Genomic DNA, 23,723 nt, shown 5'->3' on the forward strand with positions numbered 1-23,723 from the left:
GAATTGGCAAAATGCCAACGCATCCTTTTTCTCCAGTGCATCTCTCTGGTTTTCTGCTTCTGTCTCTAGTCATGAAAGAAGACAAATCATGAAATGCAGTCTGGAGGACTGTTTACATCTCCATCTTTGAAAGAAACATAGTGTGTTTTTTCTTAAGCTAGAGCACTGGAACATTAGAACAAAGGAGCTCTAATGATAAAGATACAAAAGCTCCTATTAAAATAAAGTCAAATAGAGATGTATAGTAGGTACAAATGGAAAAAAAAAAGAATCTGAGCTAACCCACTTAATGCGCAAATACTCTTGTCTTGTATTGTATTCTGTTATGTACAGCCTGTTTTTAGGAACTGCTGTTTTAGGAAATAAAATTCTCTTTTCTTTCATTATGTCCTCAAATGTATTAGTATTTAAGAGCTCATTTGAACCTGTGCCATCTCCTCTTGTTCTAGAATAGTCTGTCTTTTGTCAGTTCCCTTTTCTTTTGTAAAAGTAAAAATACATCATAATATCCACACAATGTATGATTTTTACATACATTACACAGAAAAAAGATTGTTTTTCGTAATTGTCTTAATCTTACAAACATCTTTCCTTTTTTCCTAATATTGTTTCTGACCTGTACTGTGAACTCCACTGGATGAGGAATGTATTTTTTGAATTGCATTGCTTTTGATACTTTTAAAATTTTGATGCAGAGAAGTTTGTTTAGATTCCAGACACGCAAGCTACAAAGCACGAAGGAACATATAACAAACTCTGTACGAATTTGGAGTTCCAGAGCTTCAAAGTAGACACTTCACTGCTGATGTATTTTATAAGATAATTTTGCTCACTGAACACTAGTGCTGATGTCATAACATTAAATTCACAAGAAGATACTAGAACAGATGTTGACTTACTAGCATTTCGGGTTTTAGGCAAAGTAATAGTCATCTGCAAGATGGGGATACTGTACTGAACACTGAAATAATTCCAGTGTGGAAGTCAGTGTAAAGTATGTTTTATATTGCAGAGCTAGCACTTAACAGTAAGCTCTAAGCTCTGTTTTAGTATCCCTGGAGTATTGACGAGGATGTGGGAGAGGGCTCGGGAGCAAAGATGACAGGAAAACAGTAGGACTGGGCACTTACTGTGTATTTTGATTAGAAACAGTTCTTCATGTTTGCTGACTGTGGGGAAGCCTTTCTTCTTTGCTCCAATACTGTGAGAATAGTTTGCATGTACTGCACGCAGCTGCTCCTGCTTTCTCCCATCAGCTGAAAACGTGAAACCATGGTTTGGTCTCTTAGACTTGGCAACGGACACATCATTCTAGAATGCAAAACAGCCTGGTAAGTAGGGAGTTTAGGAAAGTAAAGGCAAAATGTATATAAAAAGACAGGTTATGAGCAAAAATGGGGAAAAGATAACTTTCATGGAATGGTTTGGGTTGGAAGGGACCTTAAAGACCATCCAGTCCCACCCCCCTGCCCCGGGCAGGGCCCCCTTCCCCCAGCCCAGGGGGCTCCCAGCCCCGTCCAACCTGGCCTGGAACCCTTCCAGGGAGGGGGCAGCCACAGCTGCTCTGGGCACCCTGGGCCAGTGTCTCACAGTAAACAATTCCTTCCTTGTATCTAATCTAAATCTACCCTCTTTCAGTCTAAAGCCATTACCCCTTGTTCTATTGCTGCATACCCTTGTATGGCTCTGGGCATCTATTGCTGGCACTGGCATCAAAGAGGTAGGAGTGCGATGGGTTGAGATTCCCCTCTCCTGGCAACTTTAGATTAAAGCCCTCTTCACCAGTTTGGCAAGCCTGTGACTGAAGATGCTTTTCCCATTTTGACAGATGGACCTCATCAGCCTGCAGCAGACTAAGTTTCTCAAAGCGAGCCCTGTGGTCTAAGTAGCCAAAGCTCTGCCTGTGGCACCAGTTCTGTAACCATTTGTTGATTCACCAGATTTGACTGGCCCTTTCAAACCCCTTCCCTTTGACCCGGGAGGATTGATGAAAAAATTACCTGCACTCCAGAGTCCCTTACAGCCGCTCCCAGGGCTCTGTAATCCCTCTTGACACTCCTCAGACTGCTTCTGGCTGCATCACTGGTGCCCATGTAGAACAGCAGCAGCGGACAATAGTGGACTGCACGAAGCTCAGTGGTCTCCTGGTGACATAATGCATAAAAAGAAAATGGTCATCAGCCTCTTACTCCCAACAGCTAAAAATGCTGATATTTGAAGCAGCTATTTTATGCTTCTAAATCGTTCTGCAAACTTCCTAATTTGTTTCACATTCCTTTTTTTCCCCTCTCTGTCTGATTCATAGTGACTTCCAATTCGTTAGAGGCCCGTCATATTGCATGATGTACAAAAACAGGGGAAGAGGTCATTCCCACAGTAAAAGTTTTTATTTAATTATCCACACATACACGTGAATGTGAGGAGTGGAAGAAAAGTATAAAAAGTGTAGGTTAAATATTAAACATTGCAAATGCAATATTTATTTGAACAGTTTGGAGAAATATGCTGGGGAATCAGCAAAGAAAAATAGGAGATTGTTTTATAGATAGTTTACGTGAATGCATTTCTTCATTAAATTGGGGAGTTGCTTGGGCAAAATACAGAAATCCAGAAAAGTTGAATCTTTTGTAATGAGTCATTGGAATGACAACAGCCTACTTTCTTCACTGGATTCTAAAAGAAGTAACAACCTTAACTGTTTCTGAATATTGGTAAAATCTACATTACTTAAAATACAGCGAGTAATGAAATCATCCGAGTGTCTTCCACTTTGTAATTACAGGCACTGAAGGCAGAGCTATGTGGAAACAGTTCTTATCCTGTTTCCTTTACATTTACAGTGCAGTGACTTTTTCTTGACTTGGAATGCAGTCTTTATTTCAGATTTTTGTGAACTGAATATCACTTTGTTATCTATAATTGGTTTTGTTCAAGGGAATAAAATGTTACATTTCAATCCAACACTTTGTGTTCTAACTGTGATAAAACTTTTTTAAAAAAAATATTTCAGATTAGATGCAATTGAAAATACTGAATTGGAATTTTACAGTTTTAAAACCCTGTCTATATTTTTTAGTTGGACAACTTGTCTAAAGAGGTCTGGCAAACCCCTTGTTTTTAAAAATGTAAAGCTAATTGTAGTCTTTTTAGTTATGGACATCAGGTTTTGATGAAGAGACCGGAAGGCTTCTCTAAGAAGAAACTGCAGTATTTTTATCCATTGTCAACATATTCTGGAAAAACTTCAAGCACAGCTAATAGTCTTTCCCTTTTGAATGTATGCTTCATTGACACCCCCCTCCCCCTTTTTTTTTTTTATTTTTGTTATTTGCTTTCTTACAGGTAAGAGGTGTAAACTTTGAAGCAGTTTTGCGGGTGGAAGAAGATGAGGCTAACTCCAAAAGAAATGCTTCAAAAAGAGAAGTAGAGGATGACTTAGGTCTTAGTATGCTTATTGATTCCCAGAACAATCAGTATATCCTTACCAAGCCCAGAGATTCAACCATTCCTCGTGCTGATCATCATTTCATAAAGGTAATGATTTTAGAGACAGTCTTGTCGTTTGTTTTGGTAAGATCTAGTCCCACTAGTTTTCATTCCAGTACTGCTTGATTTAATTAAATATGGTTTCAGCATTTGTCCTCTAAAGTTACCCTAGCATTCATGATTCCCCAGTCTGTTGGTGATCTGGCCGATGTCTCCCCTACTCCTAGTGTAGTCTTCACAAGACTGATTGTGATGCCACATTAATCCTATCTTTTTTAATTTGATTTAACTTGTTGCAACTTTGGGGCATCATTCCCTGTCTTGGACTGCACAGCATTAAGGCAAGCTACTACTATCCCTCATAAGCCACTTGTATGTTGTCACTAGAGAGAGTTTATCTGTTTGTCTCATGATGGAAAAAGGGATGCTGGAAAATATCAACAAGTTTTTTATTGTATTTGTGCTTCATGAAGAATAACTAGATTGGGATTAAAAAAAAAAAAATTAAACTGGATCTGTTTCCCCATTTTGTTTTAATGCAAGGTGTCATTCCCCAGGAAACTGTCTACTTCTTATAATGTATTTAAAATATTTAATAACTTGATCAAAAGTCCCCAGAGCTACCAATTACTTAAGGTTAGTACTTCATCTGCAACATTGCAATGCTTAACACCTACAACAAAGTGTTCAGGTTAGTTTACTGAACTTGTATTTTCTTTCCACAGACAGTATCCTACATTTACTTTTACAATGCCATTTATCTTTTGAAAGATAATAATCTTTAATTTCATCACAAATTTGCATGTCCTTTATATTAACACATTTGTAAATCTTACATATTTAGGATATTGTGACAATAGGAATGTTGTCTTTGCCATGTGGCTGGCTGTGCACAACAATAGGATTGCCAACCATGTTTGGGTATATCATCTGTGGAGTACTCTTAGGACCATCAGGACTAAATAGTATCAAAGTAAGTGTTCAAGTTGCTTCTTGACTCATTTAATTTGTTGAAATATTTAAAAGTGGTTTCAAAAGAATGTGGTATTGCCAACCTCAAATGTATTTAAAACAATAAAAAAAACCTCCCCAAACTTGGACCTTTGCAAAATGAGGCCTTAAAATTTTATGTCTTTGAATCACTTTGTTTTCAATCTTTTTTCTCCTATATAATCATGATACAAGCAATTGTTGAAAGTGAAAGCTGAAATTTGTCTATTGTGTTTTTTTTTTGATTGTTTGTTTTTTTTCATAAAGCATCATATTTGAGAGCCAAATTATGTAAATGACATCAAATATTCAGAAACTTGCAAAAAACCAGTGTTGACGGTGGGGGAAGTGTCGAGTAGCATAACTTGGCTTCTTTGAGAGTTATTTTGCATCTCTGTAGCTCTTTCATCCATCTTAGTCACCCTAGTTCTTTTCCAGTCCCCTGCCTACATTCCTGAAGTCTCTTCAACCTTTTTAGCTCTGTCACGTGTACCCTGATTACTAGCTCATGTGAAACCATGGGCTGTGGTTGGCTAGACAAAGCACATGTTTTGATTAGTGGTCTGGTCTGCATTAACAGATTGTTTAGCCAGCAGGCAAAACAGAACACATGTTAATGTCTGGTTAAGTTGCACGTGTCTATTACATTGATATTCACGTAACTGCTTGGAACTTACTGTCTTTGCAACATCTGCTCTTATGTGGACTTTTGTTGAAAATGACTGTTGGGCTCAGAAGTAAGTAGGGGTGAGTAGAAACTGTAGGATTTTGTCAATCTCTGAAGAGAAATACTACAGTTTCAAAATTTCCTATTCTAAAATTCAGATTAAATAACAACCTTTGTGTCATGCATAACTTCTTGTTTGAGAAGGTCTGGAGAGCTTGACCACTTAGACTGAGAAACAAGTTTGTAAGCTTGGTATTATAAAGAAGTTCAGCAATGAATTTTCAGAGACATATACTGAGGAAGGTGATATGGTCAGAACAGACATGAGAGAAGTTTCTTTAAGACAGTTTCTCAGTGAGCTGCTGGTTTCTTGTAGACCTGTGATTAAACATTATTCATCTGGATAATGTTCACGTTGACTGGGTCTCTCTCATGTGTGCTCTCTCCTTTTGTCTCTTCTGTGTTTCATAAAAAAGTTGAATGTCAGAGGAACTGAGGCAGCAGACAGATTCTAATCTGGCAGGGAAGATAGTTTCTGTCTCTACTTCTCTATGATTGATGGTAGACCCTGTCCTCTTCTGCTCTGGGCAGTAAATACATAGTAAAGAAATGTTAGGTTTTTAGAATAGAATAGACTATTTCAGTTGGAAGGGTCCTACCATGATCATCTAGTCCAACTGCCTGACCAGTTCAGGGCTGACCAAAAGCCAAAGCATGCTGTTAAGGGCATTGCCCAAACGCCTCTTAAACACGGACAGGCTTGGGGCATTGACCACCTTTCCAGGAAGCCTGTTCTAGCGTTTGACTACCCTCTAGGTAAAAAAATGCTTCCCAGTGTCCAGTCTGAACCTTCCCCGGCACAGCTCTGAACCATTCCCACGTGCCCTGTCACACTGGGTCCCAGGGAGAAGAGCTCAGCACCTCTCTTTCCACTTCTTCCCCTCCTCAGGCAGCTGTGGAGAGCAATGAGGTCGCCCCTCAGCCTCCTTTTCTCCAAACTAGACAAGCCTACGAGGTCCTTAGCTGTCCCTCACAGGACATGCCTTCCAGCCCTGTCACCAGCTTGGCTGCCCTCCCCTGGACACATTCCAGGACCTTCACAGCCTTCCTAAACTGCGGGGCCCAGAACCGCACGCAGCACTCCCGGTGAGGCCGCACCGACGCTGAATACAGCGGGATAATCACCGCTTGTGACCGGCTGGTTATGCTGAGTTGGAGGCACCCCAGGATGGGGTTTGCCCCCCTGGCTGCCAGGGCTCACTGCTGACTCGTATTGAGCCTGCTGCCGACCAGCTCCCCCACATCCCTGTCTGCAGGGCTGCTCTCCAGCCACTCCTCTCCCAATTTATACTTGTGCCTGGCATCACTCAATCGTAGGTACAGAATATGGCATTTGGACTTCTAAAATTTAATCTCATTAATCATTTCCAATGTTCCAGTCTATCTACATCCCTCTGCAGGGCCTCTTGTTCCTCAAGAGAGTCAAAAGCACCTCCCAGTCTGGTATCATCTGCAAACTTGCTAATAGTGCATTCAACTCTTGCATCCAGACTCTCGATAAATATATTGAATGGCACTGGCCCTAGAATTGAACCCTGAGGAACACTGCTGGTGTCCAGTTGCCAGCTAGCTATAGCCCCCTTTTTCTGTTGTGTCAAGGAAGAAAACCACTTTTCTTGCTGTTGCACCCTTCTCTCTGAAGTGGAAAGGCTGGTGGTTGTACTGCTCTGAGAGGTGGATGCGTGGAGTCTATGGGATGGAGAGCAGAACAGCAACTACAGTTTAACAGAATGATCATACCAATAGACCAATAAAATAACTAGCCAGAAGTAACTTCTGGAATGCAAGATTTGGGGATTTAATAGCATATGCATGAAACATAACCTATTTATTTTGAACAAGAATGCAAGCTTACTTAGATCAATGAAAATGTGGTTTGGGTGACCAGTACTGTCCAACCAAATTATCTAGTTAGCAGCCAGGTGATGGGAAAAATGTTTAAACCCTAAAGTCGCGGAGGAAATTTCTTATCTTGTATAACCAACGAGTGAACTACCTATGGAAACATAATGAGAAACAATTTGTTTTGTAAGTGGACTTGTAATTTGTATTATAAGTAGACTGCTGTGCTCTGACTTTTTTTTTTTTTTTTTTTTAAAGTCTATTGTACAGGTGGAGACATTAGGAGAGTTTGGGGTATTCTTCACTCTCTTTCTAGTTGGTCTGGAATTTTCTCCTGAAAGATTAAGAAAGGTATTTTTGTATAATACCTCTACATTACAGGATTTAATTGCTAATGTTCAAGTTACCGGTTATATTTCAGATTTTTATTCTCTTCCTATATACTGGTGTAACTTTGTACATTTTTGCAAAGACAAATATGACATTTGCCTCTTCTGTTTAACTCAGAACAGAATGCATTATTTATTAGGTGTCTCAAAAAAATCCCCCAACTTTGCTATTCCTCTTCATTTTAGTAAAACAATTTGATTACTAGAAAAATCTCACACAATTTTTGGCAATCCATCTCTGCTTTAACATGCAGTAACATGCAGTTGCTGTTCTGGAGTGTCCAGTGATATTTGCCAGTCCTGTTATAAAAAAAATTCAGTTTAAGTACTGCATATTGAATTGATGATACATATTGTACTGGCTAATAAACTGATTATGCAAATATGTTAGCACAATCTGGAATATTACATGATGTGGCCATCAGGAATCAGCAAAAAACTACAAGCTTCTTTTGGTCTTAATTTTTTTTTTTAAAAAAAAGAAGTTATAAACCAGCTAGAATTTTAATAGTGGAAAATACTGCTGCAAAATATGTAAAGACTGTATGCATGTAAAGAGTTACATTGTGTGATTTGTTCCTAAACTGATGATTGTGAGTTCATGAGACCATAAAAGTTTTAAGTGAAGTGTGTTAAAATTTATGAGCATTCGGCTTAACCTGCTGTTCCTAGTCCATCTATAGTCAAAGATAAGAGTCAGTAATTCAGGAGTTCCTAAACTGTAGTATATAAATTGCTACTTCAGAATTGTGCGCGCACTAGTGTGGAGCAGGTTGCTGGTATTGATGATGGTCTTTGCCACTCTCATTTTTTCCCCACCCAGGAATCATATCAAATAACTGGTCTTCCATTTGATGATTTTAATATATTTCAGCCCATACTGGACCTTTGGCCCTTAATTTGTCTGAGAGGTCTAGGAGATTTACCTAATTTCTGGTAACAAGCCTTCTGGCATAGACCGTCTACTAGGCATAACAACTTCAGAGTTCTAGGAGGTATAGGATGACAGCCCATCACTTTTGCAGCCCAGCACTGCAGCCCCAAATTATGCATCTTTAACTGCTTATTTGTGCTGAAAATCACTGTAACTTATCAGTGAGGAAAGTGTCATCAGACTTGATCATAAGAACTTGTTTTCTTCCCAAGGTCTGGAAAATATCATTGCAAGGACCATGCTACATGACGGTTCTGATGATTGCCTTTGGTTTACTGTGGGGACACTTGCTCCAGATTAGACCAACACAAAGTGTCTTCATTTCTACTTGTTTATCTTTATCAAGCACGCCATTGGTGTCAAGATTTCTTGCAGGTAGTGTTCGAGGTGATAAAGAAGGTAAGTATGATTTTACATATGGACTACTGTAGTATCTACAGTAACATCTGAAATAAGTTGATTTTGTGATATTACAAGAGAAACAAGACAAAACCAACTGTTAAGTCTGATTTACGAGCAATCATTTTCTTTTAACACTGCTCAGTGTTGTGTATATTCTTGTTAAGAGGTGTACCTGCTATTTACATAGCCAGTCTTCTTTTAGAGAAAGACAGTGTAGCCAAATCAGTACTCTCCACGTTAAGAATTGACTTCACTGAGGGGCTGGAATCCTTGTGCTTTTTGAGAGGTTACCAGGTTAGACCATTACTACCAGTCTGTCATCAGGGCAGCAGGGTGAACTTAATTACTTAACATCCTTCTTCAGCAAACTAAGGCCAGCTCAGGTAGTCTTTCATAGCTAACAGCTCTTCAGATAAGTACCTTCAAGTGCCATATTGCTAGCTTCTCAAAGACTTCTAAATGTTTCCTTTCAGAAGTTTTGCTGTCATGCTTTCTTCCCCTTAAACCTCCCTCATACGTACTGCATTAAAGTTCTCCCCCACCCCCTAGAATATTCATATTCTAATGCCGAAATTCAGAGCATATATTTTACACATGCTGGCTCTTACATGTGTCTGTTATTCTAAAGACTGTATGCTTTCAGGAAAGGAGTTCCAGTAAATGCATAACTTGTGCTTAATTGCTAAGCAAAGCCTGTATTTTTATTGTGTAACAGAAACTTATTTTGAATATTTTATTTGAATTTTTAATATGTCTTTATATTTTAATTTACCGAGTAGTGGGGAAATGCATTGAGTGACCTCACGCCATTGAGAACTATGCTTAGCCTCCATTTGATTAAGGCATTTCTAGATTTCTGAGCACTGGGAGCATTCATAGATTCTGGTTAATGTTTCCATGACTGATTTGTTGGTGTACAGGGGATATTGACTACAGCAGCGTACTACTTGGCATGTTGGTGATGCAGGATGTGCAGCTTGGTTTATTTATAGCTGTCATGCCTACACTTATTCAAGCAGGAGTGAGCACATATTCCAGGTAAAAAAAAATTATTGTATATATTTTCCCCCCCACCCCCTTCCAATTAGTATATAGATCACCTTTATGAATATGAGAGCACTACAGTTAATTTCAGTTCCGTGAAATATATGCCCTCTGTTCCGTGAGTTCCTTTCACTATTTGTACTTGTCATGTTGTACGAGGATATTCTTTCTGCTCTAGGTGCCTTAGTCTTGTCCAGTACTTAAAATTTGTAGTAAGAAGTTTGTTATTGTAAAAAAATAAGTTCATTTTTTCAATTACTTTATTCCCCCAAGACACATTTTTGTCAAAGACTGTGTGATAATATTATTGAGCCTGATGGCTTACCTTGAAGATCAGTCAACATGGAAGTAAATTCTAGGCTGTAAAAGAGATTGCTGGGCATTCAGCAGATTTAGTATTCAGCTTGTTTACTAATGTATCTAAATATCTTACTGTAGCTACTGAGTTTGAACATCTGTGGAATTAGATCTTTTCACTTAAGGGGAACTGGTTGGGAGGCTTGAGAGCACTTGAAAGAAATGTTTTGTTTGTTCTTCTTTTCCAGCATTTTCAAGGAAATACTGAGAATACTGATACTGATTGGCCAAATTCTCTTTTCTCTGGCTGCTGTTTTTCTTATATGTCTTGTTATAAAGACTTATCTCATAGGACCGTATTATCGCAAGTTGCATGCAGAAAGCAAAGGGAATAAAGAAATCCTCATTCTAGGAATAACTGCATTCATCTTCCTTATGTTAACGGTAATCTTTTAAATTAATAAAACATTCTGATACCTGTGGTAGTTTACTGCATCAGTACCACCAAAACCATTGCACTTAATGTTATTGCATATCCATGTACCTCTTCTGTAGTTAATTATTTGGTTTTCAAATGTTTTAAAACAAACCCCAAATGCACAGATGATTCATGCATTACAGCATAGATGAGTAAGAAGAGATAAAATCTGAATGTCAATCAGCTCAACTTCTGCTGGTAACTCTTAATACAGCCCATTAGAGAATCAGGATTCCAGTTTTAATTTTGGGCTACTTCTTGCATTTGAAAATAATTCAGGATGGGTTTTGAGATACTGATAGTGGCTGATTGTGACATTTGCTCACAAGTTACTTTTCAATAGCAAATTCTCAACATGTTTTTTATTGTAATTTTATTTTTCTATGGGAGATAAACAGCTTGGGAAGAAGTTGAGAAAGTAGAGAAATGCCTTAAGGTTCATAGATTTTGATACCCCTTTTGGGTCTGGTTCATTTTCCTCTGAATCTTTTCTTCTATTTGTTTCTATCTCACGTTTCAGCCCTATGAAAAACTATTCTGCTGGAGAACAGAATGTGACAGTTGCTGATAATGTTGTGGGTTTGAAACTCCCATTATCCTGGATGTGCAGATTGTTATGTCCTCTTTAGAATTTCTGAGAAAAATTATCCCAGAAAGTTCCTATGCGTGTGCTTTTTTTTTCTAGGGGTACTTGCTTAATTATTGCAAGTCCAACAGAGAAAGCTGACCTCCTTCAGGAAGAAGGTCAAGAAAGTTAGTGAGAGCATAGCTTTAGAATTTGTTGATTTCTATTGTAGGTTAAAAATGCCATCCCTTTTCATATTCCAAATGTGTTACGTGATAAGCAAAGGAACAAAACTAACTTTTCCTATTTACTGTCTAACAAGCAGACATAACATTTGTAGACCAACTTCAATAAAAAACAACCACCAAACCACAAGAGTTGCATAAAATACTATAGTATCCAGCAGCAGTCTTTCTTTCATTAAAAATATGGCCTACATAGACTCATCTGATTGAAGTGGGTGAATTGTGCCCAAATCATGTATCAAATGTACATGGAGTTTGTCTCCATGACTTTACATAATATATGTGTGTATACAGACCTGAGGGAGAGTATGTTTGAGTGTGTTGGATTCATACTGCAAAACAGAATGCTTCTTCAGCATGGGAAACATTTGTGAAGGGGCTAATATTGTGTACTTTAAGTGAAAACAATTTTCCTTTTAAAGTTGATAAATAATGTATCAAAGGGAACAGTACAAAGGATACTGCATGTAACCTCAGTAAACCAGTTGAGATGCTTGATATTCACTGACACCGATACATTCATTATAGTAATGCTGCAAGTTGTGGTTTGAGCACAAAGACTTAAAAAAACCCCAATAATGAAAAAAAAAAAAAAAACAAACAAAACCAAAAAAGTATTTGCTTGTCCAGTTGAACAGCTCAACAAACAAATGTTCTGGAAAAAAAATCTTAATTGGTACAGATGCCCTACTGTGTCAGGAATAAAAAGATAAGATGGGGGATGACAATCTCATTTGAAAAAGTGTCGCATGTATTTGGAAGGGATAAGTAAGGTTTTTGGGTGCCAGGTAGGAAAACGATTAAACTGTCATGGTTCCTGCAAAGATCTTTCTCCTTGGAAAAGAACACCTAAATATTGAGGGAGTTTGCATAATTATCTGCAAACAGAATTTTTCATACTGGTGTAATTCTAAAAAAGCTTTTGAGTTTGTAGAGGGAGGAATAAGAGTGCATATTTAGTGGCCTTGACCAAAGATGACTCTGTGGCTGCATTTAGAAAACTTGAGGGATGTTTTTAAACAAAATCTTCTAACTCTCTATTTAGCATGTGAGTTATTCTGCAAGCCACATCCTTTCCACTACATGACAACGTGGGCAGGAATGATAAGATGTTCCTGCTGCATGCATACAGTTACTTGTTATGTACTTCAGGGTTGACTGAATTTCTGGGGTCCACCTAAGTTTATCCTGTATTGGGGCTCACCTGTAACACAAGCACATGTAATGCACGTTATATATAAACTTATTTTACTTGTTTCCTGTGTTTGAAAATCTCAGATGAATAATTAAACAAGAAATGCCATTTTTCTACCAATGAGGACAAATTCCATATGGAAAACCAAGAGGGGAGGATAGGGTAGAAGAGGTTCCTATACTGCAGTGTGAGTAAGCAATTTTAATGTAAGGATTATCCTGTCAGCTGAGGAACTTCCTGTATGGAAGTGACTTTTGAGCATTTCTGAACTGCTTGGCTCACTTGGATAACGTTGTAAGTCATTAAATCTGACACAGGATCTTAAATACATCTCTTCTTGATAAACTAACAGAGTAAAAGAGGTCCAACAAATCTTGAAGATGAGATATTTTACCAAAATTTGGAGCTTAAAATACCTCTTTGTCATCCCAGGTACTCTCAGATGGAACTGAAATTCCCCTCCCTTTTGTCCCTCAACTGGCTGGGGGGGATTGTATCAAGTGCCAATCCTGTAACAGTCTAGCAGACTTTGAGACATAGTTGTGCATCTTTCAGTGATGTACCTTGTTATCAGTAACAAAGGTGCAGTAGATCATTATTATACTTTCAGCAACTCCTTTTCAAGCTTTCAGTTACGCAGATACTGCCTTATTTATTTATTTATTTATTTATTTATTGGGGAACGGTTCTGAATCGCAACAGAGAACAAATCTCTCTTATGGTTTTAAATATGACCATTTAGGATCAATGGCAAAAATGGTACTTTTAGGTCGAGATAAATACCACAGTGAGCTGAAGAACATGTTGTATGTCAGCCAGAGTTCACTGGTGTAGTGTTGCTTTTTCATGTTCTGTACGTACAGAAACATCACAAGGAAAATAGTTTCAAACGTTATCCTGATTATTAATTGCTGTATTAGATATCTGCAGGGCAACAGTGGTCAGTTTTATTGTGTTTTAAAACTAAGTTGCTGAGTGTTCTTAAGGAAATGGAAAAAAATAAAACCTGACCTGACAAGGATAGCAGTTACATTTACATGTTTATAGGACTGTGCATACACAGAGGGGAGGGGGGGAAAGTGGCTTCCAGTTTAACTGCCTTATGGTTGACCTGGGATGATGGCAGCAGAGGGAAATTGCCAGCTTGCTTTATATACCAAAAAGATGAAAAGAAAATACAGCTATGTTATTGCAGCACTTTATATATGGAAATGTACATACTTTTTCATGCAGTGTATTAGGAATGTCCTTCCTTGTTTGCCTGGAGTACTTCTCAATGGCTCAAAACCTGCTTATGAACTCCTTTCTGTCAACTGAAAGGAGAAGATTAAGGAAGAACTGTAATCTCAAATATTGAAATTAATCATTTAATAAAATACAGTTGAGATGGAGTTTTTACAAGGCTCACTAAAAATTGTTTCCCTTTCCATTAAGACTTATGCAAGCTTAGAATTCACCTCTTCACTCTTGGGCAGATTTAAGTTGTTGAAGCCTGAAATTCTACTAAGTTTATTTCCATCTGGGATTTCTTTAATTTTGCTAACCTACCATGTTCATTAAGCTTCTGTGATGACTGAGGAGTAGCAATAAGATACACAGTATTAGAGAATGCAAAACAACTGCTGAACAAATGGTTGAAATTCAACTGGAGCATGTTATAGCAGTAATGTTTACTTCTTTATTTATTACTATGGTAGAACATTTGAACATAAAATCCAGTATTCTAGTGAAAGCAAAGCAATCCTTTCTGAATTAGAGTAAAATGGGACCTTTGAAAGCAACTGAAAACTAAATTGTACTGGGAAAAACATGTAAATTGACAAAACTTTTCATTTCATTTTGACTAAAAAAGCTTTCTGAAACACAGGAGCTGAGAAAGGGACACCGCAGAGCCCAGGCATTAGTAATTGTTTGAGCCCTGTTTGGTAAAGGCAAAACGTTAAAAAGTGATGCAAGCAGAGAGGAAATACTAAATGCAAAATACTTTCCAAGTGTTGCTTATGTGAGAAATTTTGCTGAGAATGCTTTCCTGCCAGTAAAGCAAACCCTCTGCAGTGTGTGTCGGGGGGTGTGTGCGCATGCACCCGCACATTATATAATAAATCCTGATGCTACAGATTTAGTTGAGGATATGTATTCACTTATTGGTAATATTATTGGATGTCCAGAGACCAGGATGGGAATAGTAAAAGGAGTCTCTCTATAAGTCTAGATACAAATCTGAAGAACAGACTGGAGGAGGGGGGGGATGGGGTTAAGAAAATACTGTGATTTTTCATCCTTTTCTTGCCCTCTCATCCATTTCACACTTTTCTGAGTGTAGAGGGACCTGTAGATTTTGTAGACCTGAAGTTGGGTACTACCTAGAGCATAGACAAGAAATAGCAAAATTCACCTTTTTATCTACCAGGCCCTTTCAGCTCATACTTAGCTTGCCACAGACTGAAGGAACGTAAATAAGTTTTTATGGTCTGGGAATAAACCTAGGTGGACGTACAGTTTGCTCCAGTTATGTCTGATGCTTTCTGAACAAGCATGTTTCTTTCCCACTTAAATCGCTCCTTGCTTGAATAGTGATTTTCCTAACAGCACAGTGTCATGCAATTCTGATACAAGAGATGCTAAATCCCTTCTTATATGGTAACCTAACCATGTACATGGGAATACTTAAAACATTAGCTATAGAAGTTTTGATCTGGAGCTCTGTTATGGCTGATGATACTTAAGTGTGGGGGGATTAGAGCTGAATAGTAAAAATAATTCAAATTTTATTTGAAGAGGCTATATTGGATCTTAATCATGCTCAAGAGGTTGTGACTTTTAAAATGACTGATGTATGACTGAGATCTTAAATGTTTCCTATTCATAACTGTTTCCTTTATCTTATTCATCTTTTGGTAGTTTTAAAGCCTTTTATTTATATTTCCTTCTTCCCTCTTATGATTTCAAATTGTGGTGAAAAGCACTAAAATTCCTTCTGTTTTAAAATGAGAGTAACATTGCAATGTTATTTTGTTGGTTTTGCCTGATCAGCAACTATTTGCATTAATTGACAGAGCCAATTCATTTTCTTAAATGTCTTGCAATAAATTGCAGACTGTTAGCACAAATGGAGTTACATGATGAGCATTCAGACATTAATCCTTCAATACACAGAAGTTTGGGCTTTAATTTTAGGTGGCATTTTATGCATAGCTTGGAGACTTGTTTATTGTGTCCTTTCCTCTCCTCTGTTAATTTTAAGTTACTTGAGTTTTAGCTTCATACCGTGCAGTGTAACACTGTTCAAGATATGATGAATGTTGTCTGTAAATATGCTATGGTGTATTGCTACTTAATCTGCATTAGTATGGAAATAAGTCTTCAGTTTTAAATGTTGCATTAATAGCATTGCCCTTTCTCAGTAAGATGACCATCCGCAGCAGCATGGTTTTAAAGCAATTATTTTAAAACATACTTTATACCGACTAAAAGTGCTGCTTGCTTTCTTTAATGTTCTGAGCATTGCCTTAAGCAGTTGCTTTGTTTTCAGTTCAGTCTCTTTACATATGTTTCATCTCTTTCTTCTAGTATCATATTCAAATAATAAAAAAGAATGAAGCAGCCTGAATTCTTTCAAGCAGATACCGTGCTTCATTTCAGCAGTTTGCTTCACACGCTTAAATGCATCCCCATTCAGTGAAGCACACAGGCACATTTAAGTCCAATTTACAATAATAAAATGTAATTTATGCCTAGGACCTCTGCTAAATTGAGACTCTTCTCCCAAATTATAAGCTTTGATTTTTATTTTTTTCCTCTTGTGTGACAGCTGGAAAATGTACTGTTCTTACTGCTTTATTTCACAGCCTCAATGTATTATGTAATCCTGACTCTGAAGCTGTTACATTCTTTCTCATTTTTGTGAAATCCGATGCTATCCTTAAGAGTGACACAAAGCATTACAATGTAGATTAAGAAATGTATTTTTGTTTTTGTAGGGAAGGAGGTAGCATGGAGGGGAAACTGGTTTTGTGAGTCTTTTGTATAAATACAATACTCAGAACACTGAAATAAGTACACTGAATTCTGTTTGCTGTTGAACTTGAGTAAAGACATAGTAATTTCCTACATTCAGTTTTATAATTCCACTGTGAAATGGTATGTAAAGTCACTCAGGGCTAGAGAGCAGCAATAAATTCTCTGTTATTCCTTGACAGATCACAGAGCTGTTGGATGTTTCAATGGAGCTGGGATGCTTCTTAGCTGGAGCTCTGATCTCTTCTCAGGGTCACATGGTTACCGAGGAGATTATGTCCTGTATTGAACCAATACGTGACTTTCTTGCCATCATTTTCTTTGCATCCATAGGTAACTTCTAAGAAAACTTACTTAAAAAGTAATGGTAGCCTTCAGATGTGGGGGAGGAGAAAAAAATCATGTCTACAAACTGGGGGTGGGGGGGTGGGAGAGGAGATAGAATTTATTTTGTTAAAATAATAAGCTGTTGACTGACAACAATGTTGGTTTGCCTTTGCTAATGTTTTTAAATGAAGCATTCATTTTCATAAACAATTTCCATGTTGTACTCTCAAGTATTGCTTTATTGTCAGTTTTTCATTGTTAATTATGAATTCACGCTATTTAAAACATGTAACTAAAAATTTTAAGGGAAAATTTTTGTTTGGGGCATGGTTTGTGTTTGGCTTTTTTTTTTTTTTAATGTTCTTCTGTCTTCACAGCACTTGTATTTGTAATGTATACTAAAATTATATTACTATTTTGAGTCAATTGGTAGAGTAGATTTCAGGTTCTTGTGGCTTGGTTTTCTCTAGAAGCAGGATATGATAATGGAAACATCTTTTTTTTACAGCATCTTGTTTCTTTAGTTAGGAAAATGACATCTGTGTGTTCTCGACACAGGGGAAGAAAAAAAAATTAATTGAGCAAGATGTATCTCAAAGACTACCTGAATGCCAGCTGAAATGCAACATTGGTGCCCAAGACCAGGAGAAAAATCATCATGCTTGTTATCCAAAACAAGTTAACTATGAGAATATTTACAGTCCATTTTGAACTACCACGTTCTCTGGCTGTCCATTCATGCCCCAATACACTTTCTCTAAAGGAAACTGAAACACATTGAAGTGCTTAGGTACAGTGAATGAGGAGACAGGCCCCGTGAAAGCACTTGCCTCTCCCTGTGGATTGTATAGGAAATGCATGTCCTATTTTGGAGGTGTTGCAAGGTCTAAAATAGGGGGTTTGAATGTGGCCCGTTACACAAATCAAACCTCCTTCAACCCATGCTTATTCAGAAATTCTTAGGGTTTGTTTTTTGTTTTTCCCAAGACCAACCTTGGGTTTTCCTCTGGTTTTATTTTAAGTTTTCTATTGTTCTTTTTATCTCCATATATTTATTCAGATAATAGTGAAGTCCCATCATCAGCATAATTTTAATGCCTGTCTTTGTAGACCTGTTTGGCACCCATTGTTTCATAACAGAAACTGAAACTGTTTCTGGTGGTTGTCAAGATTGATTTTTGTTTCACCCAGTCCATGATAATAGCTTGTGCCGATCAGTTATATTGCTTAATAATAGATATGTTTATTTGAATAACTTCTTCATTAATAAATGGAATCAAGTGGTGAGCTATGGTAAAACTACTGGGCCCATAGAACTGACAGAGTTGGATGAGTGATTGCTAAGTGTGCACAAGTAAGTTGTTGATGTGTTTTAGTAAAGATGGTGATGGAGTGGATAGTGTTGTCAGGGTTACAAAGCATGACAAGTGATTATAAGCCCAAAGCTAATTGTACAAGGGACTGAACAAAAAATACTGTCCTACACTCTTGTATAGGACATCTGCATAAATTAAGGCTAGAGATTAGACTTTGGTACAGTACAAGAAAATAGCAAGACCACAGCTGGCATGCTGGCAGCACTCCATATAGCCTATGTTATGCTGTAAGGAAATTATTTTGGTAATTCTATTAGAGAATTAAAAAAAAAAAATCTTTTTAACTGTTGTTACCACTATAATTGCGAGAAGGGAAAGAAAAGAACATTGCCTAATAAGTTTGTATGGTTTTACAGAAAATGGGTGTTATTCCTGCCTCAGAAGAAAGTTACCTAAAAATCAGAAAAATGAGCTACGTTATTTATAGGCTTCTGACATAATGGGACAATGCTTGCTTGTGAAAAAACAAAACAAAACAAAACAAAACACCCTACAACAACCAAACAAAAAAACCTGGTCCCCAAAATAAACATTATTGCCCCCCTTCGCCCTCTACTTTCAATTACTTTCAAATTTTGTGGTTAACAGGAAGTTCTGTGGGGTGGCAAAGGGGTAGGTTTTAAAAAGGAGTGATGTGATGTTACAAGGAAAACCTGAGCAGGATAAAAAGTATTCCTTAAACTTTTAAAAAAAGAAATCTAGTGAGCAAAGGCTTCTTGCTTGTTCTTGACTTATATATGTACACATGCAAACAATTCGTATCTATAAATATATAGAGATTTACTATGTGAAATTATGTAAAGGCCACAGGGAAAGATTCTCCCCTGCCTAAAGAGAAAGCTTGTTGCTATATGCAGTAAGCAGTCTACTATTGAGAGCAGAAACACTTGAGATCCTGAGGTGGGATGCTAGACCACTGCAGTTATATAATTTCCATTCCCTTTAGAATAAAGGAATAAATAGAAAAAAAATACTTAATTGAAAAGCGACTGTAGGTATGACAAAAGTTAATTCCTAGTTTGCTTGTCTTAAATGCCTGATTTTCTGTTCTCACTACAGAAATCATTCTGGTTGCTAAAAGCTGAGCTAAATCGTACTTGTTTGTGTAGTATCTGGAACGGTGGGGTGGTCCTGCCCTTAGCTTGACCTGTGTGATGCTACTGCTTTCAAATTCACGCATGGGTGCATTTGTGGGAATAATACCCCTTTGCAGTTGCACTTGGTTGGACTTACTCTCCATCTGTACATTCATTTAGGCCTGTGTTTGTTCTTCAAGGTTTCTGTCTCTCTCTGCTATCTGCTGAGGTTAGAAAGTTCCTGTTAGTCTCTGTCCTCACTGATATTTTTGAGAGAGCATCTGGACCAATCCCTTAGAGCCACATCTCAAGAACTTCCTTCCTCATTTCTGTTTTGGTACCTAGTACTCTGATCCTTCGCTTTCTACCTCTGCATCATTTGATTTTGTTTTGATTGCTTTTTAGAAAGATGGAAGGCATCTTTGCATAGACTGACTTTTTTTCGAAGGCTCCACTATCCCATTTTTTGTCAGTCTACAGAGCAAATGGAGTTTGAAATTGGGCATCAGGACCCTTTCTGCCACTGGTAAGGAGGCAGATTGCTTCCACTGACTGACAAAGTTGTGTCCTCAATGTGCTGTACAGGCGTACTCACTTGCCAGGCTCCATGTTTCCCTTCTGAGTAAATCTTGTGATCAGCGTTGGACCTTGAATGCAAGATGCTGAAAACCCTTGAACAGAGTGGTTTTTGTCTTCAGAAGATGGGTGATGCTGACACTGTCAGTGTTGCTGCTGTCCAGAACAAACACGCACACAGTGTTTCTCTGATGAGCTTCTTAAGATTTCTGTTGAATTTGAGAGAAATCAAAGGAAGATCCCAAGTGGAATTTATTGGGTAACATACATCGCCTTCTCCTTCTCTGTCCAGCTCACCTGCTTTGTTGTGTCCTGCATGGAACACTGAAACTTGGAGGTTTCAAATTGGCATTAGAATCAAGAGGACTTTCCCCTTTACGAAAAGATGGAGGTGAATGTTGTTCTTCCCCTCTGCTACTTCATGATCTAGCGAGGGCTGTAGCATTTATTGCATTTGCTACTTACGATCTTAGTAGATGATTAAGACTGTGTAGATACAGCATCCCAATTGCTATCGTGATTTTTCTAAGTGGTGTCCTGTCTTGAGGATTTGTCAGAATTAATTCTCCTGGCTCAAATTTTTACCAAGAGAGTTCTGGTTTCTGTAATGTTTGCTGTCAAGGATCTCCAAGAGTCCTTTTCTTGATGCTGGATCTTCCAGGATGTGGTCATGACATTTGGATCTTCATGTCCTGTTTACCAGCCACGCAGCAGATGGGTGGAATCTGTCTAATCGAGGGGGAGAGCGAGTTTACTTGTTAAGAAAAAAGCACTTATGAAAAGAATGTGCAAAATCTTGCCTGTAATTGTCCACAGAAGAACACATACCAACTTACATGAGTGAACTGTGCTTTTTGTCTTGACACTGATGCAAGGTCACCTTCACCCCAAGGCCTCCATTCCAGCTATTCCAGAATACTGCTTAGAATTGAAATCTGGTGGTTTATGCTCAGCTCTGTAAAAATGTAACTAAGTGATATCCTAGCTATTTGTGACAGGCCAGCGTGCCACATGCTACCTGATGATGGTTCTGAAGTTCTTGAATTACCTGACTGAAGTGCTTCTTCCATTTTAGAGAAAAGTCCATAGTGACTCTTGAGCTTAGTCACAAAGTCTGATTAAAACCATTGAGATAAATGCCCATGTTCATGCACCTTCTGTCTATGAAGTTAATCTTTCTCATGACGTTTGTGTTGTCAGGAAGGCTTAATGTGCTAGTACAGCAGTTTGATATGACTTCTGGCCTTACCCTAAGTTTTCATCTAGGGCTGGGGCAAAGGTCTGTAATTACCACGAAATCCGCTACGATGGGATTTATTTCCCCCAAAACGTGTCTGTGTGCTGGGATGTTTGTTTGTTTGCTCAGAATAGTGTATGTGATGGGTTTAGGCTTGCTTCACCTTGCAGATGCTTACCTCCACGGGATTGGTAGAGAAATCTGTGGTAGTTTGTGCCTCAGCTCTTTGGAATATGGTAACCGTCTCCACATCGGGCAGCAGTTCAAACAGACTTCTGAGTGCCTGTCTGCTTCAGAACTGAAAAGGTAGCTCCACCAGTAGTGATGACAGCACTAGGCTGTATTTATAGCCTCCCTCTGAAATCTTCAATTCCAGATGTGGCAGAGTTGGCCCTCTTATCAAACATGACTTTGTTACAGACTGTATTTCTCTGTTTGCTTTTGTGTGCTTCTGAGACTGGCCTAAAGGTGAATGGGGAATGTGCACGATACACAGTAGAAAAAGAGAAGTTACTGTCCCTCCACGTGCACGTGTGCACACATTTGGATTTTGTGTGTGTGTGTGTGTGTGTGGTATTTTTTTCTCTTATTCTGCCATCTCTCCCCTTACTCTGATAGTCTTTTGCATTTGCGCTTCAGTAGTTAGAAGGAAAATGAGCACTAAAACAGGGTGTGTACATGCTGACTGGGTAGTACTTGTCTAAAAATCTCTGATGTACTTGAAGTACATTTCCATCCACAATGGAATGTGTGTACGGACAAACCATTGTGAAGTTACTGTAAGTAACTTCTCTTGCGTGCTCAGGAAGAGAAGATGACTCTTAGTTCTCTACAGTTTTTCTGGCTCTGCAGCACTATGGGGCAGGGAAAATTAGTGAAAACTGGTCTTGCGTTAAAATAAGAAGTTATACCATCAGTTTACATGTGTCGTACTTTAGAAAGCTAAACTCTTGCCCTTCACCAGAAGTAATTGGGTTGGAGAACTGCCAACTATTACGGATTTACCAGGAACACCACCACTATTTTGGTTACTTGTTTTAAGAGCTTTTATGAAAAAGGACTGAGACTTCCAAAGATACACCGTTATGTATGCCTGCATGAGTTCCTCATACCCTAGGATGGAAAAGTGGACTTAGCTGTGAGTAAGATTCTTCCTCAGTGACTCCAGGACTTCACCAACAAATACTTCTTTTAATACGTTTAATATTAGCAGGATTTAGTTTTAAACTTCTGTGCTCTTTATGGTTCTCGTTATCTTGCTTCATATAATTACAGAATTAAAATTAGAAAAAAAATTCAAAAAACAAGAAAAAAAAAGACATCTCCTGTCCCCCCCAAAAACCAACGCAACCCAACATCATAGCAATGGGGCTTTATATAATTCCTTAATTACATAAATGATATAACTATTTGTATATAATTTTATATTTATATATAATTATATAAAAAACTACCGTGTTTAGACTGGAATCAGGTGAAGTCATAAACCCCTAAGTGACTTTTCCAATTCAGGTGACTTTGAGTGTTTGCAAGTGAGGGTCATAGGATCAAAGCAGTTACATTTTCTGTTGTAGCTACAGTCTGTGCAAGTACTGAGTATCATGTTCCTCCCACAGTCATAGTCCATTACCATGTCATACAAAAATGTTAAATGGCTAGCAAAGTGTATGTTACAGTCACTGTGCAGAACAATGGAATTGTTTTCCTGCAGTATTTTTATAGCTTTCATTAGAGGTGTGTTTGAGTTCAGATTCTGGTTTGTTGACTGGTGTGGAAGGGAGAAAACTTTATAAACGAAACTGCTCATTCAACAGTTGCATACAATTTAACTCAGTTTGGGAATACTGCTTGTGCTAAACCCCTCCAAAGGAAAAATGGTTGGATAATGCAGGAAGTGCGTCAGTGATCAAGTAAGTAGTGGTGGTAGGTATGTTAGGGCTTTTTGTCTGCCTGTTTTTGAGCATACTGTCTTGCAATTAAATCTATTAATAACTCAGAAAATTATCCGAGTAAGATATTGGGCTTAAACTTTGAAATATTGTTTTCTTTCCTCCTAGGACTTCATGTTTTCCCCACGTTTGTAATATATGAACTCACAGTCTTACTATTCCTTACACTGTCTGTGGTCATAATGAAGGTATTTTCTTTTTCTCTTTTTTTTATCTTTTAATAGTCTAAACAATATTTGTGCTGCATGCCCTAATGGAAATTCTGTGCAAGAACTGAACATCTGATGTAACAGAGAATATTACTTATGTACTATAAATCTGTATTTGGAAGAATCTTACTGATTTGAAAACAGTTTGATACAACATTCTTAGGATATTAAAAAAAAAGGGATTTTATTTAATGTTAAAAGTAAGTTACACATGGAGAAACTTCTATTTGTCTAGCTTGGGATTTGTGACAAAGTTACCAAGTGTTTTTATTATAGTAAACAAGATACTACTTTTTACTGTGCAATGTACATTTGTCTCTTTTGACATTAATACAGAAGACACATTTAGAAGTCCACTAGTT

The 23,723-nt window shown here is 37.9% G+C and overlaps 1 protein-coding gene across 3 annotated transcripts in view; it reads left to right on the forward strand.

The window, feature by feature from the left end:
• Positions 1-23,723, forward strand: part of TMCO3 (transmembrane and coiled-coil domains 3) — a 36,338-nt gene that overhangs the window by 9,519 nt on the left and 3,096 nt on the right. The window contains exons 4-11 of one of the 3 annotated variants that reach the window (XR_006166796.1): positions 3,343-3,534; positions 4,331-4,459; positions 7,304-7,396; positions 8,581-8,767; positions 9,691-9,808; positions 10,360-10,555; positions 16,794-16,944; positions 21,374-23,340. Coding sequence is in view for 2 of the 3 variants with exons in the window: in XM_032996983.2 (XP_032852874.1) it covers positions 3,343-3,534; positions 4,331-4,459; positions 7,304-7,396; positions 8,581-8,767; positions 9,691-9,808; positions 10,360-10,555; positions 16,794-16,944; positions 23,261-23,340 (1,146 nt within the window). In the remaining variant the exon portion in view is untranslated. Of the gene's footprint in view, positions 1-3,342; positions 3,535-4,330; positions 4,460-7,303; positions 7,397-8,580; positions 8,768-9,690; positions 9,809-10,359; positions 10,556-16,793; positions 16,945-17,446; positions 18,241-21,373; positions 23,341-23,723 lie in introns of those variants that run through there. The other 2 variants (XM_042806135.1, XM_032996983.2) reach the window with 2 other exon arrangements.

Source organism: Tyto alba, unplaced genomic scaffold (genome assembly GCF_018691265.1).
Source record: "Tyto alba isolate M040663 unplaced genomic scaffold, T.alba_DEE_v4.0 Super-Scaffold_45, whole genome shotgun sequence".
Taxonomy (NCBI): domain Eukaryota; kingdom Metazoa; phylum Chordata; class Aves; order Strigiformes; family Tytonidae; genus Tyto; species Tyto alba.